We start from the raw sequence: 25,141 nt of genomic DNA, 5'->3' as shown, positions 1-25,141 counted from the left end.
TGAGTGTGTTTGAACAGATAATTTCATTTCCATCTTTCACTAAACTGCATTGAACTTATCAGTTTAATGCCTAGTTTGGACTTGGACTACAAATTAACTGATTTCTGGTGCTTCAGGGTGGGTGGTAGATTGGTACCACCAAGGGATATTGCTTTTGATAATGTAAAAAAAATATCCATTCTACAAGGAGTATTCTTACCTGCCTGTCACCCATCTGTCAAAATTCACTATGAATGAACTCCCACACTCCTGTGTAGAACTTATGTCATCCCTGGACAATCAAGATGGCCAAACATCGGAATGCAGAGAAGAAGGGAAAAGATGTCGATGCCCACAACAGATACCCGGGGTTTAGTTCAGCTTGAAATATTTTTCCTATACACTTACATGCCAAGATTGGGTAAGAAAACCTGTTTATGCCTGTGCAGGAGGATAAGAGAGCCTTATTACGGTTATCTAACTACATCATTGATAGGTGGCAAGTATAATATTAGAAAGTAAGGTGGAGATGTTTCTACACATAAGATTTTAAAGAAAAAGCACTACTCAAATTCTTGTGCATTTACTAAGTGTCCATGTAAATCACAATTTACACTTTCTTTGCTGGACACAAAAAATCAGGGAAATAGCGATCACCTGGTAACAGAGATATGCCATTGTGACAGATTATTACAAGTAGGAACTCTGAATGTTTAATCATTTTGCAGACAGACGTGTGAACACATAACATTACCCTACTGTTAGCTAAGTACTATATGTACTGTAATGCCACAGAGAATTGGAGGTTTGTTTGCTCAATTCTGTAAATACAGGGAAGTACCATATTTCGTGAAGACATATACTTTCACACGTTTTAGTAATTATGATTTGTGCTATTTAACCTTCGTACGGTTTATGGGATCAAACCACAGTGTCATGGCCAGTGGGACAGCCAGATGCTTAGTTTCTGGCACATTTCAGCAGCAGATAAGAGCAATTCACAAGAGAGAAGGAAAAATTCCTCTGCTTTCAATCAACATCAGTCTTTTCTCAGAGACGACTGGCTCTATGAAAAATACAGCATTCACCACAAAATAATCATCTGTCAAAACCTCTACGTCCATCTCTCTTGCAGCATTTTTTTTTTTGTTACCACCACTGGACCTCAATCTCTTACACCTAATTTCGTCAAGCCTTTCATAGAAGTTAATCACATACCAGCCCTGCACTTCCAAGAACATGCAAAGAACTTGGATCCCATGGATTCTAAATCTGGTTCTACATGAGAAAATATGACTTTTCAACACAGTAATCATCTCACTGAAGGGATTTCATCTTCCAGACATTTACTACATTAAACTGGCAGGTCAATCAATTATCATTTTCATGAAAATAGAATGAAAGGAGGAAAATGCCACCAAATTCAACCAATTCTATTTTATCTTTGTGTGGAACAATTGTTTTCAATTTAAAGATCATGAAAATAAACAAACTAATAAATGATTGTTTATCAGTTCAAGACTTCCCAGGATACGTCAATCATAGGACAGTTTTGGACAGACTACCTACAAAAATATATGGACCTAATATGGGCAAACAAATATGTTATTTGGGCTGCACAACCTTTATTTTATTTATGTGCTCCATCGTTCCTCTACAAAGTCCACCTATTCCCTGTTGGTTGTGACAGCAAAACCATAAAGTTTACTCCTTTTCTGATGGGGTGACAACTTTATTGCAGTCTACCAGTACAGTCCTGATACCATTAAACTTGTTGTACCTGCTTGTACAACAGTGGGGCATGGTGATAAGCTAAGGGGCATAGCTAGCAGCACTGAATACTGATGTACAAAGGTTTTCTTTTTTTGTTTCAAGTTTTAAACACAGTAGGGATTGCTTAAGGTTTCATCAGGTTTGTTTCTGGTGTCTGTGACTCATACTGTCACACTGGAAATTTTTCTTCCCTTCTTTTTCCAGAGATAAAACAAGAAAGTAATGGGAAATTCGATAAAAAGAAACTATTTTTTCAGCAGTCACTAAATCAGGTGTCTCTATTCAAAGATTTCCCATTACCTCTTGTTTGATCACAAATAATTTGAATATTCCATTACTTTCTGTACAGAACACAATAATTCCATAGCAAAATATAGAGTGTAAATCTCCTCAGCAATGATACAAAATGCAATACAAACTTGTCAGGGAACGCATATATAGATGGACATAGCCATGCTTAATAGGCACCGTCCATTGTTACCTTTAGGAAGACTGAAACCAAAAAATTGCATGCAGCTATTTCTGGAGTGTAGTGCAAAAAAAAGAGGAAAATATTCATGGAACAGCTTACTTTAGCAACCTAAATGTCATCAAGTGTTTACAACTACTTTTAGCTTTTTCTGAGCAAAAATAAACAGCACATGTAATGTTTATTTTCATCCTAACATCATTCTAACATTTATATGAAAACAGCTGTTGATGTGACTTATTAAGGCAAAGCTCAAGTTTTACCTTTAGGAACCCATGCAGGTCATTATTACAGAAATGGATAGACACTTTCCTTTTTCTAATTATCCTTCCTATCTGCCTGATTGTTCTGGGTTTCCTGAAAAAAAGCTAAGCTGCACATCTACAGCATCAGTTTTGGCTGACAGACTACCCCACAATCCTGGCTTCCCCTGCACACGTTGGGAATGAATGAACTCCTGCACTGGTATGTCATCCCAACCCAGCCAAGTTGGCTGAAGAAGAAATAAGAAGATGGTGGTGGCCTTGCAAGGGGAACAGGACAGGGAAGTATTGTGGGTTTACTTTTGCTTTAAATTTACCCAAATATCACTCTAAGCAGCAGTGAAGAGGAGCTTGTATATGGTTCAGGTCCTAATGCTTTAAAAATGATAGCCTCCATCCTCCCACTCTGCAATTGTTCCTGCCATTTTTTTTATTTGACAAAACACATCGATTTAGCTATGACACTCTGAATAGATGACCATTTTTGTCTTTAGGAGCTATTATCATGATAATTAGTTTTGACTTTTTCAGTAATGTGAAGCAAAGAACATGTGAGTAACCAAGTGCAGTACTTGGGGCAATGGAATCATCCATACCAGTCAACTTTCAGTTACAACCTGCACAGAGGCTATTGCACTTGCTGCTTTCAATTGAATATGTTTGAGCATAGAATGAGGCGTTTTTTAATGCCGAGTACAGTGACTCAATAGATAGCACCCTGGCCTAGACAGTTTCTGCCTGGAGTTTGTGTATTCTCCAAAACATAGCATGGGTTTCCTCCTGCATCCAAAAAACATAGATCTGGGTTAATTGACTTATCCCCGTCTGGCCTTAGAAAATGTCATTGACAAATGACTGACAAAGCCAGATGGCAATTACTTAGGGACATTGGATTGTGAGCTCCTCAGAGAAAGTGAAATGATTATGAACTAAGTAAAGGTCTTCAGAAGATGCCAGTGATAGATTGCGAACTCTTTTGGTCAGGGTCCTTTTATCCTCCTGTGTCATTGTATATGTATTTGCAACCCCTATTTAATGTACAGTACTGCATATTATGTTGATTTATAAATGCAACAAACACATTTGTGCTCCGTTATGTAGCTAGTTAAAATACAAAAAATATGTGCTAAACAGTGCAACAATCATTGTAATCAATAAAAAAAACCCACAGCAGACTCCTAATGTAGCCAATGTATGTGCTGTTGTTTTTAACAAATAAACACAGAAAAGCAAAATGCAGAAGTTTATGCGGTCTCCAGAGCTGGCCCAAGTTTTTGTAACCCTGAACTGTTTATTTAAGATCACTAAAGGAAAGCAGGAAAATTAAAAGCAGAGTTACAAGTTTAACCAATTATTATGTGGCCAATAAATCCGCAGTGACCTCTTGCTCTAGTCTGTTTGGTTCAAGTGGAGGGGAGGGGTGCCTAATAAAACAGAGATCTGCTGTAGCTTTGTTTGTTAGCATTTTTTTGTGGATTGTCAGAATGTCAGATAAAGGTTTTTTTCATTCTCTGCCTTTAGGTCAATAGTTCTTTTCGCTTTTTCCCCCTCAGTAAAATAGTAGGAGGGCTTAGCTATGAAAGAATTAACTTGCAAAATACGAGCCAAAAACTGCCTTTGGACATTATACTAACCTATTTTTACCGCAACTTTAAAAACTTTCAACTAAAAAACAAAAGAGAATGTTTTTTTTACTCCCTGAAAAAACTCATGTGTCATTAAAGACAAAACACTGTGCATACCAAAGTAATGTCTCGTAGGTGTACCACCACCTATGGGACCTTTTTCAAATCAAAAAGGGGCTCCGTCTAGTTGTTAAATCTCTACACTTACTCTACAGTTCAGTTGTAGCCTGGAGTAAAAACAAAGGAGCGTAAAAACATCATTTCACAACAAATCAACTAAATATGAGAACAGAACAACTAAAAATGAGCCCAATTTTTGAGGTGGAAAAAAAGATACAAAGTAAATCTTTTTGTTTGAAACATGTAAAAGCAGTAAGTACACCCAACAAGGCAAGCAATCAAGTTTCTGATGGAGGCAAAGAATGGTCACAAAGCGAACTTGTTAGCTTTTATCCTAAGCTAGGGTTCGCGGATGAAGGCACACCAACCTAACTAAACTTGGTAAAAGTGTTGAAGAATTTCCAAGATGTGGTTGTCAAACTGAAAAAGGCAGAGAAACAGTTTAGTAAACCATCTGGAAATGGTGTTATTAGAAGTTGGGGTGCAGTGCCATGTGAGATCAGGACACAATGTGCACGCAGTTTGTATGTTCACTCGTAAGTTTTGTAGGGTTTCTTCCAGGCACTTCAGTTTTCTTCCACATCCCAACAACATTATGGTTATAATTACCTTCCCTAAAATTGGCCTGAGACCGAACTAATGCTATATAACTACAGTTGAAACATTAGGTTGTGTCCCTCTGAGGAACAGTTCGTGACAAAGCTGTGTAATAAAGGTTTATTTTGACCTCCTAGCCTAAACCATATCAAAAGATTAAACAGTATTCTGCCCAGAATTTTGTTAAGCTGGGTGTGAAGAAGCTGTAGGCGGGAGGTGGCCCCTGTATTACCCTTCAGCAACCACCCAAAAAAAGCTGAGTGGTTACTGAAAATAGCTGGATGATGCACCCACTAAAAGGGGTCACGGAGAACACTGTAAAGAATAATTTTCTTTAGATGGCTTTGGGACAGACAAATGGTCATACACAATATTGTTATACATGGACAAGAAAAAGTAACGTAGCCAGAGCTGCTAGATCTAAAACCCTGCTCGCCAAAGTCTAGATTCAGCAGGGATGGACAGACAAGACACCAAGCTAAAGTAAACTTTAGAGCAGATGTAGGGAGAAAACAAATAGAGGTAATTTTATGACGTTAATAGTGTCAAAACCACCGGTAGGCTGGAGTGTACCAGCACTGTGGTCTTCCAATAAAGACAATCTGGTTGGCAGGAATGCGGAGAGTGTACAAATGATGGAGGGCTCCAACTTCTTACAGCTGATGTAGAAGGCAGCAGTGATAGTACCTTGAAAAGATACACTTTTACCAAAGTGAAATTAACATTTCAAGAAGTTACCTTCAAGATTGTATATTTTTCATTTTTGAAACTTCGGTGCCCTTTAACACAAACTGCAAAAAAAACTACCAGTGGACTCATCTGTTTATACTCTAGTTGTATATCGGTCACGTGTTTGCAGTAGAGTGTTTTTTTCTTTTCTTTCATACATATGACTAACTTCGTTATGACACCTTTTTCCATAAACACAGCAGCATAACATTCCTGGAGGTATACACCATGCTTAGCAATCACCTTACTGTGCCACCCCCACAACCGCCAAGATTTGGAAAATTCCTGTGGACAGCTGGAGTCCGTATGCACACTTTGGTGGCTGCGGGATGAAAAATGTGCTTACCACAGGTGTAAAAATACATGCCATTAGGTAGGCATATTCCCATTTCATGTTTACATCGCTTACAACATCATGACATGCACTAAAATATTTAAAGAACAACCCTGTTAAACAAGTTACGTGCAAAACAAACAACTACAGATTTGTTTCACCAGATAAAATACCTATCAAGAAAAGGGCGAATTCTTCTCACTATCCTTTCCCAGGAAATGTTATACAGTATAATACAAGATGGATATTATCGCTATTTACTGCTTGTAATATTACACACTTTGTTCACTGTCCCACCTTCTCTTCTCTTACCCTCCAATGCCCTATAGTTATTAAATGCCTCTCCTTCGTTACAATGTAGCCCAACTTCCAGCTGAATCAAGAGACTGATTTATCTAAATGTATGTAAAGGCTAAATTTTACTTTTGGATATATCAGCAAGAAATAGAATATATAAAAAAAAATAAAAGAGGGTAAGACTAATTTTGAAGTTGTCACCAAAGCAAGAGGGAGAATCTTCCCATGGAGACAAATACTGTATATACCTGATGTTGTATCATTGGAACAAGAAATCAAGGAAAATCTCTAGAGAATGGAGCACACAACTAAAAATAACTCAATAAGCATTTTAACCCTTCTCCACTTTATCTAAAGCACAAGAGGAAAATTTTTGTCATGCACTAAATAATTAAATGAGAAACAGCAAAATGATTTTAAGACTTTTAAAGGAGAAATGGGCTCGTGTGCAAAATTCCCACATTTTTTACCTGGACATACCCCTATCCTTGGGTACTTGAACTATGAAGAATTAACATATGAAAAGGATTGGATAAACCTATATTTTTACCTGCATACTGGCTATTTAAATAACAAATGCTATTATCTAGAGGACGGTAAATAGAACATTTTATAAAGTCAAAAAGGTGGTGGAAAAGGTTTAATACCAAAAGAGTTACTGTACCTTCACATAAGGAGCAATTGGAAGCTTTAACTATGTACATGTATATACATTAATTCAAATTAACACTTAAAGTAAAATAATCGAAAATAAATGATTTTGTAAAGAATTACAGTAGATGATAGATGCTCCTATGCTATACTAAGCATGATCTAAGTCTTTCCCTGGCTCCTGGGCCATTTGCCATGCCGGCAAACAGCACCAAAAGAAAAATTACATAAACATGAGATTTCACTAAAAAGGGACATTTTGTATTTATCAACACGTCTCTTTTTTTTTTATTCAAAAAACGTAACCTCTCCTAACATTTAGGCACTTTATTGCTGTGCACAAAACATTCCAGATTGTTCTTCTAAAATACAATTTACAATGAGCAGGTCTTTTCAAAACATTACACATGGTTAAGAGAATCTTTTAAATTTTATATGTGAAAGGGTAATGGCAGAAGTCAGCAACATACGTGTAAGGACTTATCTTTACATCAGAGCACTGAGTGCATAAACCAATACCTTCATCTTTTCAGGTAGCCTATTACTGTAGGGGTTGTGGAGGAATTAGATTAGTGTTGGGTAACTCTTCCTTTTACCTGGTTACAGATTCTATGATTTCCAAACCATTATCAGACTGGCTAGAAAAAATCATTATGGTTCTATCTAGCCGTTGTCCCTTCTATTAGGTATGTCAGGTAAAGCTCTTGAGGAAATCTATGGCATCCATATACGAAGCCCAGGCAAACTGCATAAGCACCTATCAATTTAGAGGAGCTACAGCTCAGCTCTGTGATGCTTCTGTATGGCCAAGGTTCAAACTCTGAAATTCTTTTAGATTACATTTCATAGCCAGTGATGGGTAATAATAAGAGAAGAATGGGAAGCTGTCTGGAGGCGGGGGAGTGCTGATTTGGCAGTGCCCAATGTGAATGCAAAGTCATTTCTGTAGATCAGATTATTTATCAAATATGTGGATGGCAAATTGAATACATGTAGCAGATCATAAGGATAGCTTTAAACCGATCATTAAATTAACCATTCTATAAATTATAAAGATAATAAAGAGAATAATAATTTAAGTATGACTAGCATTAGACAGATGCACAGGGCTGTCTGAATAGGGGTTAGGCTGAGGTATAAACAGAGCTTGAACCAGACCTTGGCACCATTTGATGTTACAGAAGGATGGAAATAGAGAGGTCAGAGGCACCGATGACCCTTTTAGGCATTGACATGGAAAACAGCTCAGGCAATTGAGCCACTGACAATGATTGAAAATTTCAGGACACAAGAGAACATGAAGGGGAAATGTAACAGTATTGCTTTGGTGGTGGGACATTAAAACTAAAATAAGCATAACAAATGCAACAATATGGGCGTGTTACAGCAAGGCCTTACAAACTAATGGCTTACTGGATGGAGTTGTTACTTCAACCCCTGACCAACAAAACACCTTGCAAGGCTCCGTCAGCCTCAGAGGTGCTTTTACAGAGTGTGAACCCCATCAGGTGACAAGTAAAAAAAATTTACTCTTTAAAGTTGAAAAACCTGCATGATGTCTTGGCTATGTTACATGAACCTCTTGAATATGATCCAACTTAGGCAAAACATTCTGTCATTGTATTACCAAAATGCCTATGCTAGCTATGGATTAAGAAATTATAAAAAAAAACAATAAGCCCTGGTAGATATATATATTTTTATATTTTTATTACCTGTCAACTGTGTTTGCAACAGCTTCTAGTTGTTCCAGGAGAAAGGGATAAAGGACAGGAAATCTTGAAAAGAATTCTCTCCCGGTCATTCTAAAAAAAAAAAAAAAAAAGACAAATATCATTTGTAACAATATACAATGTTAGAGGTAGATTTTCTTCCTGGGCTCTTAGAAATGATTGGTACAACCTACAATAAGCTGTTTCCAGTATGAATCAAGTAAGATGTTTTTAAATTGGGAAAGGACTGAGGGACAATTTGCCATTTTCAGATAGTGGTTATACTTCACCATTTAGAAATAAGTTGGAGCATAAGAAACCAATGGCACATGTTGGACATCCTATAGCCATCAGCTACATATTCGGACCTGCACGAGGCAAAAGTGAGAATGGTCTTCCAGCACCAAATTCCTATGCAGCTCATGAAACCAAGGGCAGACTGGAGCAGAAAGCCAAATCTACATGATGTGATTCATTAAGGAGGTACTTGGTTATATTTGCCCTCTTGGTTGAAAATTTGCAATCCCTTCCTAAAAGTAAGATAATAGGCATTCCTACTTTATGAGAAAAAGTAAAAATGACATTCTTGACCAAACCACTTCCAACTGTCAGCTGTGCAGTATGTGCAACATTCAAAACTAAAAGCTAAGGCTATGAACACACGTTTTTGTGTTGAAAAAGGATCATTCACGTTCCTTTCCAACGACAAGACTGAAAGATGAGTGAACGAGAGCTGTACATACAGCTCCATCCTGCTCTATGGAGAGGGGAGGGGGGAGAACGACAAAGAGGCACCCCACTGTGCTCTCTCCCCTTCACTTGCTTTATGGTAGTTCGACTTTCGTCGTTCATAGATCAGTCAGGACGCATCCAAGAATGACCGCTGTACACATGTCATATTGTTGTCCAATACTAGCTCGAGGCGAGAATTGGACGAGAACCATCTGACATGCTTACGTAGAAAAGATTTTGATTAGTTGCTATTGGTGAAAAGATATTGACTGGTTCGACCTGGTTCTTTTATACATCCACTGTCTTCTGTAATGATAAAAAACAAACTTCTTTATTCCTTAACCCAAAGCCCTGCAGCTTACACTGGTTGTTACTGCTGATCGTTTTATTTTAAGGTAAGAAAATTGTCTTACTGATAGCAACCAATTAGCTTCCAACTGTTATTACTGCAGCCTGTGTTTGAAAAAGAAACAATGATTTGGACTGGTTGATACAGATGAAAGATATTTTCCACTTTTTATACATTAGCACCTATGAGTAATTGAAAGTCACATTTAGAATTACAGAAAAATAGCGCTCCTACAATGTAATATGACTGCTGCATTTATACACATTCTGATGTGAAGCCTTAACCACCAGCGATTGTGGCGCCTGACCAAATATCTCTTGAACAAACAGCACACCATATGCAAAAACTGGCTTGTCAGCAGCAGCGGTTCTGTCTCCCTATGCATTACAAAAGCTGCTGATCTTTACATGAGCCCATTCACTGGAAAATGGTTTCTATCATCATTACAACATACCATTGTGCACGTGACAACGTAATGACAGCGTGAAGGGGTCGTTTTTCCCACGAAGATCCCATGTGAGCGGCTGATAATACATGTACTCTACGCTGCAGCAATTTAGTGTAATTTAGACACTTAGGCAGATGTATAATTTTTTTTTAGTTACAGTCTTTAAACTTGACCCCTTCCTTTTTGCTCAGACCTTAATTTGGGTAGGAACAAACACACAATTCCCAACAGGCAGGTCAGTGTTGGTTAAAAAAGAACCAACGTGACTATCGGTTTATGAAACGTGGCTTCTTGGTGCACTCTCTTGAGACAGGTGGTTAAAAACGAATTAAAAGCGCTCAGAAAGTAATACAGCCCTCCAGTATTTAGAGGCTATTTAGAAGTGTTTTGCTGCTGAGTCACATATAATAGGTCACATGCTTACGTACGTAGCACTGTTCAAATTTAAAGGTGGCCATACCCTGATCAATGGGTGCACGACCAGTGTAAACAATAAATATCTGAATGATATTGATCATGTGCCTGACTGCAGCCGGGAGCGCTCTCTAACAAACCCCAAGCAAAGGGAGTGTTAACCAATGATTATAATGATGGCTGGTATAGCTGTTATTGCAGTGTTTCTCAACCAGGTTTCCACTGAATCCTCAAAGTTATTTCAAGGGTTCCCACGTGGTATAAAATAAAAAGCCTTTTTTTTATATTGCAGTGTTACCTTTGGGGGTAGTAGTTGTTGAGGAGAACTGTTTGTTGCATATTGCTCAAACAAAGAATGTGCATTTTTGTTCAGTTGATATATTGATCAAATACTGTCCGTGGATTCAGATTCCAAAAATTTTAAAATTGTTCCTTTTATTAAAGTGGAACTAAAGTTCCGCAGTCAGGCAGGGCTTTATTGCAGAAAAAGGACAGGTGAGGCCCCTTTTGCAATTAGCTTTCTTACCTTCCTCATCTGTCCCCTCAACTGTCAAAATCTTTGAGCTGCTTATGCGCATCGCAGCTTCCCCTATGGCCTCCGAGATTGAACTCCCTTGCGCCTGCGTGGGAATTATGGCATTCCAACCAAAATCAAGATGGCTAAAGACTGGAACAACTAAGAAATGGAAGAAAGAATAAGGTGGTGTGCATGACGTAACAGGGACAGGTGAGAATCAACTGGGTCTAGTTCCTCTTTAAATCTAATGTCTAATATAATAAAAAATGCACTGCACCTTCCTAAGGCTACGTACACACATCAAATGATTCTTTTCTGATTATCACTTCAGAGCTAGTATCGGATGAGAATCTGACGTGTGTATAGCAACTGATCAACGTCGTTAATGGATCCGTCCTGGCCGAACAACGAATGACCGCAATTCAAGTGAAGGGGAGAGAGCACAATGGGGTTCCGCTTGCATGTTTTCCCCCCTTTCCATAGAGCAGGACAGTGCTGTATGTAGAGCTTGTTCATGCATATTTTAGTCTTTTGTTCTTGAAAAGGATTGTTAAAGATCCTTTCCAACAACAAAACTCTAATGTGTGTACATAGCCTAAGCTTTATATGTCAGATAAGGGCTCCCTATCTCAGCTGGCATTTTTCTATCAAACATATGTTACTTAGGGCAACCCCTTAAGGTGCAACTTTTTTGGTATATAGTTGGAGCGGGTAATTCAAAACTTCTGCCAGATTTTTGCTGCAGTGTCTAAGGACATGTATTCGTAAACTACATGGTGAATCCTGTTACTAAAATGGCTAGCAACTGAAAGCTAAGAGTATCTATAAATTGCTAAATAAATGGCTTCCTAATAAGTTACCTACACAAGTAAAACGTAGTAGCAATCAGTTTAGTATTTGCAGTTTAACGGTTTAATGCTTTAGGTATAACTAGATAATACTGTACTGAATTCTGAAAGCAAGTATTTTTTGGAATAGTTTCTAAATTTCTTGACAGATGAACACCCCCTCACCTACAAAGGTTTGATTACCACCAGGGCAGGGAATGTTGAGCTAAAACTCAAACCATACAGAGCAATTGTACTCATTTATGAGCACTACAAGCAATATGAATACTGACAACAAAACCATCTTGGAGGCCTTCACAATGCTAAAACAGATTCTTGTGGACCTGTGCCAACTTGCAAGTCACTAGTTCTTTAACATAAAAATCATCTGTATCTGCTTATACATCAGAACACCATAAAAAGCAGATCACTTGGAATGATTAACCCAGAGAAGTGCATGAGAAGGCAACCATAAAAATCTCTATAAAAGAGCACATAATAGATAAAAATCTCTGTGACTCAAACAGGAAGAAGCACAAACCGATAAGATTCAGACGCAAACACTGGCACGTACCCTGGGTTTTTCATAAGCTACAAACCTTCGGTCAAGCAGTGATGTCCAGAAAGCTTGTGTAAAAGCATTTGGGTTTGTTTACCCATAAGTCAGATAAGGTTTCACACTATTTTAGCACTGTAAATTAATGGGCTCTTCAGGTGTATGCTGCACAGCTGATTTTTGGTGGTTGCACTACTGACATTGATGACTAAAAATAGTTCCCCTGTGTAATATCAGACTGTTGATTACTAGTTTGTTGTTTTGTTTCTTTTTTTTTTCTTTGTATACCCTGTATGTTGTATTATTTTGTAATTCATGTTCATCCCTCAATAAAAATTTTATGTAAACAAAAAAAAAAAAAGTTTCCTCTTTGAAGCCACTTCCTATCTACACTTTATGGCTAAAAATATGTAAACAGGTTTACAAATAAAAACACAGGTGCACAAAGATTGGTTCATAATGGGATGGTTCTAGGTATTAGATGTGAGGGTACTCAAGTGGTCTAACAGATCCTTTATTATAATTGTTATCTCGTAATTATATAGCACCAACATGTGCTTGAGCAGCGCTGCACAAAGTCCATAGTCATGTCACTAAATGTCCCTCAGAAGGTCTTACAATATAATGTTCCTACCATAGTCATATGTCATTAACGCAATCTAGGGTCAACTTGGGGGGAAGCCAATTAACCTAACTGTGGGTTAGCCGGGGTAAACCCACGCAAATACAGGGGGAACATGCAAAAGCAATGCAGAACGTGTCCTGGCTGAGATTCAAACCTTGGACCTAGCATTGATAAGGCCAGAGTGCTAACCTCTGAGCCACCATGCTGACCCTTGACCTCAAGTTTATTGAAAATGTATGCAAAAGTTGAAATAACGGTTGTAAACCAGGTCCTCCAGCATTAGTACCTGACCACACAAATGTTTTTTTTCTGCTGGGCATAAATTCCCCAAAACACCCTACAGAAAGCTTTCCCAAAAAAGTGGAGCTCATACAAGCTCCTAGAGATCTAATATTCGAGTGTGCACAAAAGTGTGACTATATAACCTCCAGTGGTGGCTGCATGTGATTGCTAAAGGTAATGTAACAACGGCAGAATATAAGAACTGAACATCGGCATAAACATTTACAGTTCCTACTGGAAGTGTGTGTGACAATACCCAGCAACTGGAAGATTGGAACTGTGTTTTCAACCCAAAACAGCAGATAATGCAAAGATTTTTAGGTATTAATTTGATGAAAGTAGCAAGTTTAAAAACATTGAAGACTTTTTTTGATATTACAATAGTATGCAAAAGATTGTGTGAGATTTTAATAATTAGGTTTAAATCTGCTTCACTTGAAAAACAATTATTGCTTAACAGGTGAAAAAATGGCTCCTTATGGTGACAACAAAACAATTAGCACTCAGTAAAGAATAATTACACATTGTATAACCAATTACAATGGTGGTATAAATCTGCTACTTTATCCAAAAAGTAGAGGTTTTGCTAAAATATTCTGTGCCACAAGAAAGCTTAGAAAAGGATATTACACTGATAGACCTGCATAATCTTTGGTCTCTAGCTTGCAACATTTCCATGATTGTGGAATAAAATACCTTAATGTTGATGAGCCCTTGTCCTAACCCTCAACATTTTGTTGACCCTTTTTCTTGATTTTCTTCTATTTCTTGGATCTTTATCTCCCCTTACAGTTGTACTGGGCTATAAGTGCTATTAAAGGCGAAGAAATAAAGCATTCTGATGGGTTTCATCACATTGCAAATGAATACATCAGATTAAAACAGAATGATGCATAGGAATTAGTTTCCCTGAGCATGAAGGGCTCATAGGGTAGCACTCTGGGGCCTTGCAGCAATAGGTCACAGGTTCGAATCCCGGCCAGGGCACTGTGCTATATGAGTTTGTATGCCTTCCCTGTGTCCGCATGTTTCCTCTGTGTACTCCAGTTTCCTCCCACATTCCAAAAACATGCAGTTAGGTTATAGGATTTCCCTCAAAATTGTCCTTTGACTACGTTAATGACATAGGACTATGGTAGGGACATTGGATTGCGAGAACCTTTGAGGGACACCTAGTGACATGACTATGGACTTTGTAAAGAGCTGCGTAAAATGTTGGCGCTATATAAATACAGGCTAATAAAAATAATATTTTAAATACCTTATGCTTGTATTTAAGATTAGATGGAGACACTTCTGAAATCCATTCACAGATCATTGACAGGTGCCTGTTACACAAGGTTCCAAAAAGAATAGTATGTCTTATTCTTGGCATACTGCAAACTTTAATGGCACAGGGGACCAGGGGCACTCAACAGAAGACGTGCCCAGTATGTCAGGGTCTAGCAATTGTGGTACGATTCTGATATAAATAATACATTTGTCCAATAGCCCCACAGTCCCCTCAAGACTCAAAATGAAAGTCACCATAGGATACAATTTAACTTAAGGTAATCGTTAATTAATATAACTTAAAAACCATAAAAATAACCAGTGCAGATAATAAGCACTTTCAAATACCACAGTGCTTGAATGGTACGTATTTACACAGGTCCTGACTGACAGAACTTCTATTAAAGAGCATAAAAAACGAAAACAACAAGAACTTCCAAGAATATTTGTTATCTCTGTATTATTTAAACCAACTGAAAAGGAAACCTACAATGAACAGTCCCCTTTTACTCTCTTAACAACTTCTTTTACGGCCTTGCATGTTTTCTCAAGGCGATGAACTTGAGAAGTATTTTGCTTACTTAGTTCGGAATTTTGTAATGCCGATTTCAGACCCTCAGAAAACAAACATAACTTTTTTAATCTAAAAATATAAATTCCGCTAAGGCATAAAGTTTTTCCCCATTTGCTAACTTTTACTTCTTTCAAAACTTGCCCTCGTATATTTTTTCCCTTCAAAGAAGCCAGTTAACGGGGGTGGAAAAATTACTCAAACAAAACATATAAAAAGTATTTGAAAACCACATACACTGGCACACGTTAGAAATGGGCAGTGCTGACATTTGGTTCCAGATCTATATTAGCCAAAAACACTGCTGTCAGTCACGCTTTAGTTCAGATTACTGTATACAATCATATTATGCTAGGGGGGATTTATCAAGATATGTACACAGAGTGAAATGAAGACCGTCGATATTTATTAATTCTTTCACACAGGAAAGCAATGCAAAATAAAAAAGTAGTAAAACGGATTTATTACAAGACTAAAAAAAAACTAAAATAAAAAAAATCTTCCCTCTGCTGTTCTATAGTTGTACTGCAACAATATAAAACCTGACCCTATGATTTCTTTATTGTATATGTCTCATCTTGATGAAAATATTAAGTAGCAAAGGTTAGTACACACTAGAAAATCCACTGCCAAAGTTATACTCAACCGATTGATATACTAACTGGTAATCCATCAATCGGAAGTCTCACATCAATGGACATGCACCAGATCATGCCCTTGTGATTACTTTCCCCAGAAAAAAAAATGATTGGTATCCTGATTGCACGTACTTGATTGTTTATACAAACGTTGTATTTTGATCGGTATTAGCCAACACGTCTGATCTGGCCACAACTGGAAACCCAAAAGTTTCTTATGATCTACTGGCTGCTGAATCACCATCAGATACAAAATCAGATTGGAGGTAAACATTTAGCCTGTATCTTTCTTATTATTTAGTTTGTACTATGGATTGTTTTTTGCACAGCGCCACTGAAGACAATGATGCCATATAGATATCTTGATTAATATTACTAATATTAATAAAAATTCAGCATTTTTGTTTTGAATTGGAGTTAAGCATCACACCACATGATTCTCGTCCAATTATCGCCTCAGGGCTGACTTTGTGTGAGAATCTGGCATGTGTACAGTGCTCGTCTTTCATGGATTTGTCCTGGCGGATCCACAAATGCTGAACAATGAATGATCGTAATGAAAGTGAAGGTGAGAGAACACAGTGGGATGCCGCTCCTTCATACTTTTTTTCTCCCCTCGTTCATGTGTCATGCAGTCTTTTGACATTGGAAAGGATTGTGTACCTAGTCTTAGATTCCCTGGCAGGGTAATATTGCTGTCCATGTGCCAGACATCCCTAATAAATGCAGACAAATGCATGTCTGGTGATTGTTGTCTAAGAAGAACGGTCGTGTGTTATCTCGGGTGGTCCCTGGATGTCATTTATCAATCAGAACAAGATTCATCTTGCCTGTCTTCCCTCCTCCATAGAAAAGAATGATGCTGTGAGTACAGTGGTCATGCATTTGTCAATTGAAATGGTCGCATTAGATGGTTTCCATTGTGAAACTCTATTTGTATGGTATTTTTACTTAATCAAATCCATGGTAATGTGATAGACCAGGTCTTTTTTTCTTCTATTGTGTAGTTTGGGAAGGTACATATTGTGGGGGCTTCCAGCTAATGTAGATGCTGCCTTGTAGCCACCAGAAATGGCCATCACAAGGTCCTTCCAGAGACATGAAGTCCTCCAGGGGCAGTATTGTGATTTCACAAGATGATAGATGGCTCATATCTGGAGGAATTATTTGGTGATTAAGTATTATGAACAAGTAAATATTTTATCCATATTTCAAAAGAATTGGTAATGGACAGAAATTTGAATACTTTGGTGGGTGAAAAAAAAACCATCCTAAATATAATGACTTTTATTTATAGCAGTTTATATTTGGCAGTTTTCCGGGAGTTTACTTTAGATTTGATATTTAGTAGAGAACTTTAATATCCAGATTTCCCCAGGTAATTATGAGAAAATTTCTAAGGAGGTCAAGGTAGGGTTGCCTCCAATCTCCCAAGCCAGGTCCTACAAATTAGCAGTAAGTCAGTAAGAGAAGAATTTCTGGCCAAAAGCCAAAACAGATATGACAATGGCTTTGTGAGTCAGCACCCGATAAAGCAACAGCAGCTCATCACTGAGGCAGTGATAACAAGGAATAAGCTGCAATAACAGTATTACATATTTAGGAAGACGCTGGGAACTGAAACATATTAAGCAACTTCTTGTTTTATCAATGACAAAGAGCTTTTTTAAGGTATTTATGAACACTACATGGGCAAACATAAATCTGAAAAAAACATGATCTTATCAATTATTTTGAAAGCCTCTTTTCTCAATACACAAGAATATTTCACTTCAATACACCCAAGAGCATTGCTGGGCATTGAGACCTCAGCATAATTCCTCTTTATAGTTCAAAAGAAAGTAGGAATCACTTTCTATTCAGAGAATATTGCATAAAATAAAATTGCACTACATGAACATTTCCCTATCTAAAATACAAGTATTGCAAAATATCTGTCAAATGAGGGATCCATAGAGTTTCCAACTTCCTGTTTGGGATGGCAACACATTGTCTTGATTTATTAAACCTAACCAAGACTGGAGAAGATAGACTATTATGGGAGAACCTGGATGATAGTCTATCTTCTCCAGTCTTGCAGAGCTTTAATAAGCTGTCCCGATGCCCCTGCTACACTGAAATCACAACAAGCGTTGGCAGCCCTACCAACTGGACATCAGAGTTCATGTTATTTCCCATCCCTCTTGGGCCCTCTACATCAAGATTTCCTGACCACATACCAATTCTGCTCAGTGGAAAGAATGTCACCCCTAGGCTACGTACACACGTCAAATTATAATGGCCTCAGGGCTAATATAGGGGCCACTGTTCCGTGGTCGATCGTAATGAAAGTAAAGGAGAAAGAGAGAGCAGGGTGCTGCTCTATCTTTCTCCCCCCCGAGCATTAAACCATTTGTCCTACTGACTACTTCTTCTATAGAGCAGAACGGCGCTGTATGTACAGTACAAGTACTCGTTCATGCAATCTTTTGTCATTGGAAAGTAAAAGATCATTTAAAAAGACAATTCTTGCAAGTGTGTATCTAGCCTTAAAGATAGCACAAAAAGATCATTCATGTCAGTATTAATATTATTACACAGTATTTATTTAATGCCATAATATTACGCAGCGCTGTACAAAGTCCATAGTCATGTCACTGTGTCCCAAAGGAGCTCACAATCTAATGTCCCTACCATAGTCATATGTCATTATTACAGTCTGAGGTCAATTTTAGGGGGAAGCCAATTACCCTTACTGCATGTGTTTGGGATGTGGGAGGAAAACGGAGTACCCGGAGGAAACCCATGAAACACGGGGAGAACCTAGAAACTCCATGCAGATAGTGTCCTGGCCAGTAGTAACAAATTGTTTAATGCTCAAGAAACCCCTAGCAACCTTTGGAGGAACCCTTGGGTTTCTCAGAATGCTGGTTGAAAAACACTGGTCTATGGGGTGTAAGGGTGGTTTGAGGCAAATTTAGGTTTCAACTGGGCATTCTTTTTTATTGACTCATCATAGGCGATAATGTTTTTCAATGATAATGTTACATTGGACAAATGCTCATATTGACATTGACAGATGTCTTAGTTTTTTCAGCAAAGAAAAAACAGAAACTATCACAATTATGTTTTCCAGCAGCCATATGTTTTGGTGCCCCAGGCACGGAAAGATAAGTGACAATTTCAAGGTCACAAGAAGGGAACACAACCCAGCCCCTCTTTTGCCTGAGTCATTGTTTCGAGAGTCCTGTGTTTACATCGAGGACATATCAGAATGTACTAGTTTGACAGCATGACTGGAATTTGCTATACAACAAACCCAGGTCTAAGAATTGCATGCTGGGAGTAATTGGAGCACAAAGCTTGAAATGCTTAACCAGTTATGTACAGCAGAGTGATCATCTGCAGGCAGATCATAAATCGTTAACATTTATCTAAACTGTCAGCATAACACAATAAAAAATATACTGTATATACATGTATATATGTACAAAAGTTCACTGCTCAGGATAAATTTACAGCTTCCAGATTCAGATGGAAAAAAAATTCCCCAAAATCTGCATTGAACATTTAAGGAAAATTTTGTGAAGAAGAAAATCACTAAGTATAGTGCTAGATTCATTTATGATGTATAAAAAAGAGGTTTCAGACAACAATAGACAGTTTTTGGACTTTTTAAAAAAGTATTTTAAGCTGGCCATATGTTTCAAATAGCGGTTAGAGGGTGGCAAGCAATTCAACCACTGAAAGTTATTCTTCCTCATAACATCAACATAAACCATATAAATCAAGGAATGGAGACACCACTGAAGCTCTTATTGGAGGAAAAAAAAAAAGCAGCCAGCTATCAGTTGTAATATTTCAATCCAACTAATGGCCTTTACCCAATGAACTGGCTTTCTTTATACTCTCCCCAAAAGAGAGAGTACAGGAAACCAGGAATTCAGCCACATTCCACAAAAGTAATTGAGTAGATTGAAAGACCTTCATGGTCGATGCATACTTCTCTGTTCCTGTGCATTGCGTTGAAGAACGATGTATAGCATATTCTTCCATGCGGTGCACCACAACACACAGTACTGCATTGCCATGAATTGCAGCTGACGGCAAAAAAAACATGTCAGAGCTGCAAAATAATTGGCACCATAACACACCAGCACAATGGCTCAGAGGTTAGCACTCTGGCCTTTGCGGAGCTAGGCCCCAGGTTTGAATCTGGGCTAGGACACTATGGGCATGGAGTTTCCAGATTCTCCCCGTGTTTCATGGGTTTCCTCTGGGTACTCCGGTTTCCTCCCACATTCCAAAACCATGCAGTTAGGTCATTTTGGCAGGGAAGCCAATTGACCTTAGTATGTGATAAAGACATTTGACTGTGAGCCTCTTTGAGGGACAGCTAGTGGTATGACTATGGACTTTGTAAAGTGCCAGCTCTGTATAAATACTGGATAACAGCAGACTTAACATGCATTATCCCAATGGATCTGACAGGACTTCAAAGTTTTCTAAAACAGAAAAAGTTTTTTATTCCCCCAGCAAGGGCAGCAAGAAAAAAACATTTCAGAGGTTGTAGCCCTCCATAATTAATTCAAAAGTAAAACGAAATTCTTCAGAGTCAGGTTCAGTAATTAATATTGGTTAGCCATGCCAGTGAGCTGTAAAGCACAGCTGGCCAGCGCTGAACTTCCACATGTACACTATAATCGACCTGCATAGGTTGTCAACCTGAAGCCAAACACCATTCAAGTTCTACTATCAGCACTGTCAAGCTTAACAGCCACTTTATAGTTTCCAAATAAAAAGCAGACACTGCTCTATTGTTCCTGCCTCTCTCCAACTTAATCAAGCGATTATGGCCTCAATAAAACTTGAGAAGAGGCCGCACCAGGCATGGACAGACCAGTGACAAAGCAATTATTCATGCTCCCTTTGAAGTACCCCGCAGGCTTTATCATGGCAGTGGAGGATAATAATGCTGGGTAGGAAATCCAAGGGTACTGATATGCATTTGTAAAGCTAAGGCGAAAAAAAAGCATTTAAAAAGTTGTTTAAAACGTTTTTGTACTTTACTGCTGAATTTCAAACATTTAAAGGGATCATAAAACAATGATAGATCCTAGATCACCTTACAGGCTACCACCACCCCCTTCCTTTTGACTAGAACCTCCATCCCACACCTATCAGACTCCCTGTCTTACTGCTCATAGTAATAACCTGCACAAGATTGACCTTTAATCTGACAGTCTACTGGTATCACATCCGCAAGTCATTCAAAGTAACACAAACAAATTTGTAAGGAAAAGTTAAATAATAAACAGAACAGGTTAGAGGGAGACTGTAAAATACCATTACAGTGCTGTTTTTATTTAATGCAAGACATTAAAGCGTGCTTGTGACGGAAGAGACTTCAGTAGACATAACCGACAATGACATAACATGAACAAAGTGATTTTTTTATGTTTATACTTAGAAGCAGCGCTGAGTTCCATGCCCAATTCCTCTTGACTCAAGCCACTATAGTTGCTGATGATGCACAGTGTTCATATTATTAATATTATTACACAGTATTTATGTAGAGCTTTAAAAAGTCCATAGTCGCAACTAATGCAGCAGTCACCAACCAGTGGTCCACAGGAAAATGTGGATATTATTTGCATTTTTTTATGTTTTATTGATAATAAAACATTATTCTAATGAATTCCTATTTTCTGAATGACAATTTTCGCCTTTAGATTGCACTAAATTCACAAACTGTACTAGAGACAGAAAAACATGGGAGGCGCAGCGTAAGGTCAGTGTAGTATTAGGTTATATTAGGGAACCGTTGCTGAGCCGTATGCTTCAGTATTGTTTCCACCATTACAACAGTCACCCCGCTCCGCAAATACCGCTTCCCATGCAATTGTTTTATTTTATTGGTTTATTTCTCAGATGCTCTTTTAGGTAAGTATGACCTTAACTGTGTAGTTTTTTAACTGTTATATTTAATAGTATCACATAGTTTGACTTTGATAACTATCATTTCTTGTTTGGTCTTGGATTCAAATGAAATAAACCCATAATGAGTGAGAAAAAGCAAACAAATATTTTGCATTTCTTTAGTAATACCAAAGATAATGCAAATAATGATAATAGTAACAATAGTAATACTTCACCTAACCGTGGGATGATCAATGAATCAGAGCCGCCACAGTCCTTGCCAGCACCATTAGGAAGATCATTATTTTACAAATGTATTTACCTTTTTAAAAAAAATTCACATTAATGGCCCGAGGGATTTAAAATTATGAATTTAGTGGTCCGTGATGTCGGAAGGGTTGGCGACCACTGATCGAATGTCCCTACCAAAGTCATATGTCTTTAATACAGTCTAACATCAATTTTGTGGGGAAGCCTATTAACCTAACTGCATGTTCTTGGAAAGTAGGAGGAAACCGGAGTAACTGGTGGAAACCCACTCAAACACAGGGGCTGCAAACTCCATGCAAAAGCTTGAGTGCTAGCTTCTGAGCCAACGTATTGCCAATTATAGTCAAGGGAAGTATCTGAACTGCCTGAAGCTTCTGATGTCATCTTGAATTAGACCTTTTTCTTTAGAAAACAACAAAAATGTAATATTTATCTGTACCACTCTTTGATTCCCTAAATGTTAAAACAAAACCGAAAATGGCAGCATGGTTTGCTCAGTGGTTAGCATTCTCTTATTTGCAGTACTAGGTCACAGGTTTGTGTCCTGATTAATTGGCTTTCCCTCAAAAATTGTCCTTAGACTACGTTAACAACACATGACCATGACATTAGATTGTGAGTCCCCTTGAGGGACAATTAGTGACATGACTAAAGACTAAAGTGACATGACTAAAAGTAAAGTAATATGTCGGCGCTATATAAATACTGACTAATAATGATAATAATAATAATAATGACAATAAAGAATGGACATATAGATGCAGTTTCTTGGCAATATAAGCCCCAGGCTTCAATATTTCCAGTCCAAGACCTGTAACGACTATGCATCTCTGAAAAGTTAAGAATGCATTTTTATTCCGGGTCAGTGACTCCAAATACTGAAAAAAAAAGAAAATGGTCAGGATGACAGCCAAGCAACTAACATTTTCAGAATGAGATGACGCAATGGTGGCTTCATGTGTCTCTAAAAGATTTTCTGTTTTTTCAACCCATTTTTGTTCATTACTAGTCATTTTGAAGTTGAAGATAGACACCCCCCTCTGACTGTGGCTCCCCAGATGTCCAGAGAACGGTTCCGGTCCCAACTGTTTAACATATGTAGGTAACAGAAGAAGGAAGGCTGCTAGACCCAATTCTGTCAAGAAATAGTGTGCTCGTTTTCAAACAATTTTTCATGAGGGAAGAACACCACAGGCAGTGTTTTTGTCTCTAGTGAAATGTAAGCAGGCACGTTGAAACAGGAGCAAGTTTCAATTTTGAATGAAAATACAGTCACACCCTCTCTCTTGTTGACTCTGTACATGCATTATACTCCTAGCAAAGTGTCAGCAATATTTTTCAACATTACTTTGAAAGTAACTCTTGACATTAGTCTTCTCCTGAATTCTAGCCTGGAGACATAATAATCCATCATCTATACATACTGGAGGGGTTGGGGTAATGTACCTAACACTCATAAGGACAGAAGAACCAGTTTGTAAACAGTCTTTAACATTACAGAACAGGTCCTGTTGAATGTGACTACTTTACTACTTATTACTACTACTATTACTACCATGGCTTGAATAACTGAGAACTATTACAGGCATACTGGAAGCCCTTTTTTTTACGTTATAATTGGGGTAGTTGGGTGTAAATGGAAACTATGGTGGGTACATGCTCCCCAGAGATATAGCACCTGATCCAACATGAAAACCAAGTGTGGAAACTAAAATATTAGTTTAAGAAAGAGCTGACTTTACATTATGTTAACATATGATTATTATTTTTAAACAGGTTTTTTATAGCACCAACATATTATGCAGCGCTGTACATTAAATACATTAAAATGACAGATACAGACCGTGAAACAAAAGGAGAGAACCTTGTCCCGTTGAGCTTATAATTTAGGAGGTGGGGGAACTATCACACTTAAGAATATTTCCTAAAATTATATAATTTACAATGTTAATTATATATAAAATAAAACACTTCCCCCAGTACTTTTACAGTCTTACATTGTGTTTAGCTTGGTGATTTTTTCAGGTCATAGAGCAGTGTTTCTCTACTTGTTTAAAATGGGGGAACCCCTTGAGATAACTTGCAGATCTTCAGGGAACCTGTACTATATTTACTATATCCACAACACACAATAAATTAGTGTAGTGGTCAGTGGGAAGAATGCTTTCTAAATTGCTTACACAGGAGGAAAGAATGTCACCCTTACAAAAATGATCTTGGTGTCAGGTAAACTGACTTGAGTATCACAAATTACTCATTGCTAAAAGAACCTCAAGCAACCTCTGGAGGAACCCTAATTAGGAAACAGTGTCCTAGAGCGTTCAAAGAAACAATATTGATACAGCATTTATGCATTGGAAGTTGGATCCAAAGCTAAATACAGTGCCTCAAGTCAAGATATTCCCAAGGTCAGTCAAATTGTAAATATCAAAGACTCTACTAGAAACCGGGGCTATTTGACAGTTGAATGATACAAGATGGGGATTAGTTCCATGAGAGAAGGTACATGGGCTTAACAGTCATCTCCGGGTACAAAGCAATAGATTAGAAGGCTGTGAAGGGTGTTATGGAACCTTACTACTAATGTAACATTATCTAATTTGTTGGCAAGACTGATACGTAACCCATTAACATAATTACCTATTTTTGTTCTTTCAGTTTGGAAGCAGCCAATATACAGCTTTAATATAAAACTGGATGACTAATATGATCATAGGAACCAATTTTTTTACCTTGTTCAAACCCCCTTGGTTAGGCCATGCCAACAGGAAGGAGAGACTATACACTGAATTATTGTTTAATCTAAAGATGTTGAATTTACACTGCTACTTAAAATGCATCAAAACACATAACAATAGTGAACTTCTGCAATACAATGACTGCTGGGTAAAAAAAAAAGTTATTTATCTTCCATTTTGACTGGAGTGTACCTTAACTAAACGCTGACTATTTTACTTATTTCACTGAATACAGATTTATCTAATCCACCAGTAAAACATCATTCTCCCTTCCAGTGAATGTCTGCAGAAATTTAGAGCTTTTACTTAAACTGCCTGGCTTTAGGACAGTACATACCCCCTGCCATGCTTTGGAAAAGATTGGGTTAAATATTATATAAGGATAATTGCCTGACTTTTTTCCTGAGAAACATGTCCCAATCCCTTTATATGCGTCCAAACCGCCCCTAAATTCT

At 37.8% G+C, this 25,141-nt stretch overlaps 1 protein-coding gene across 1 annotated transcript in view; it reads right to left on the bottom strand.

The window, feature by feature from the left end:
* The window catches only part of THADA (THADA armadillo repeat containing), a gene marked incomplete in the record, with an annotated part of 349,766 nt that overhangs the window by 191,402 nt on the left and 133,223 nt on the right, over positions 1-25,141 (bottom strand). Inside the window, 1 exon segment of the mRNA XM_072409779.1 lies at positions 8,553-8,642. Coding sequence (XP_072265880.1) covers positions 8,553-8,642 — 90 coding nt within the window.

The sequence above is a fragment of the Pyxicephalus adspersus genome, chromosome 4 (assembly GCF_032062135.1).
Source record: "Pyxicephalus adspersus chromosome 4, UCB_Pads_2.0, whole genome shotgun sequence".
In the NCBI taxonomy this organism is placed as follows: Eukaryota; Metazoa; Chordata; class Amphibia; order Anura; family Pyxicephalidae; genus Pyxicephalus; species Pyxicephalus adspersus.
This window is presented reverse-complemented; position numbering and strand designations above follow the sequence as displayed.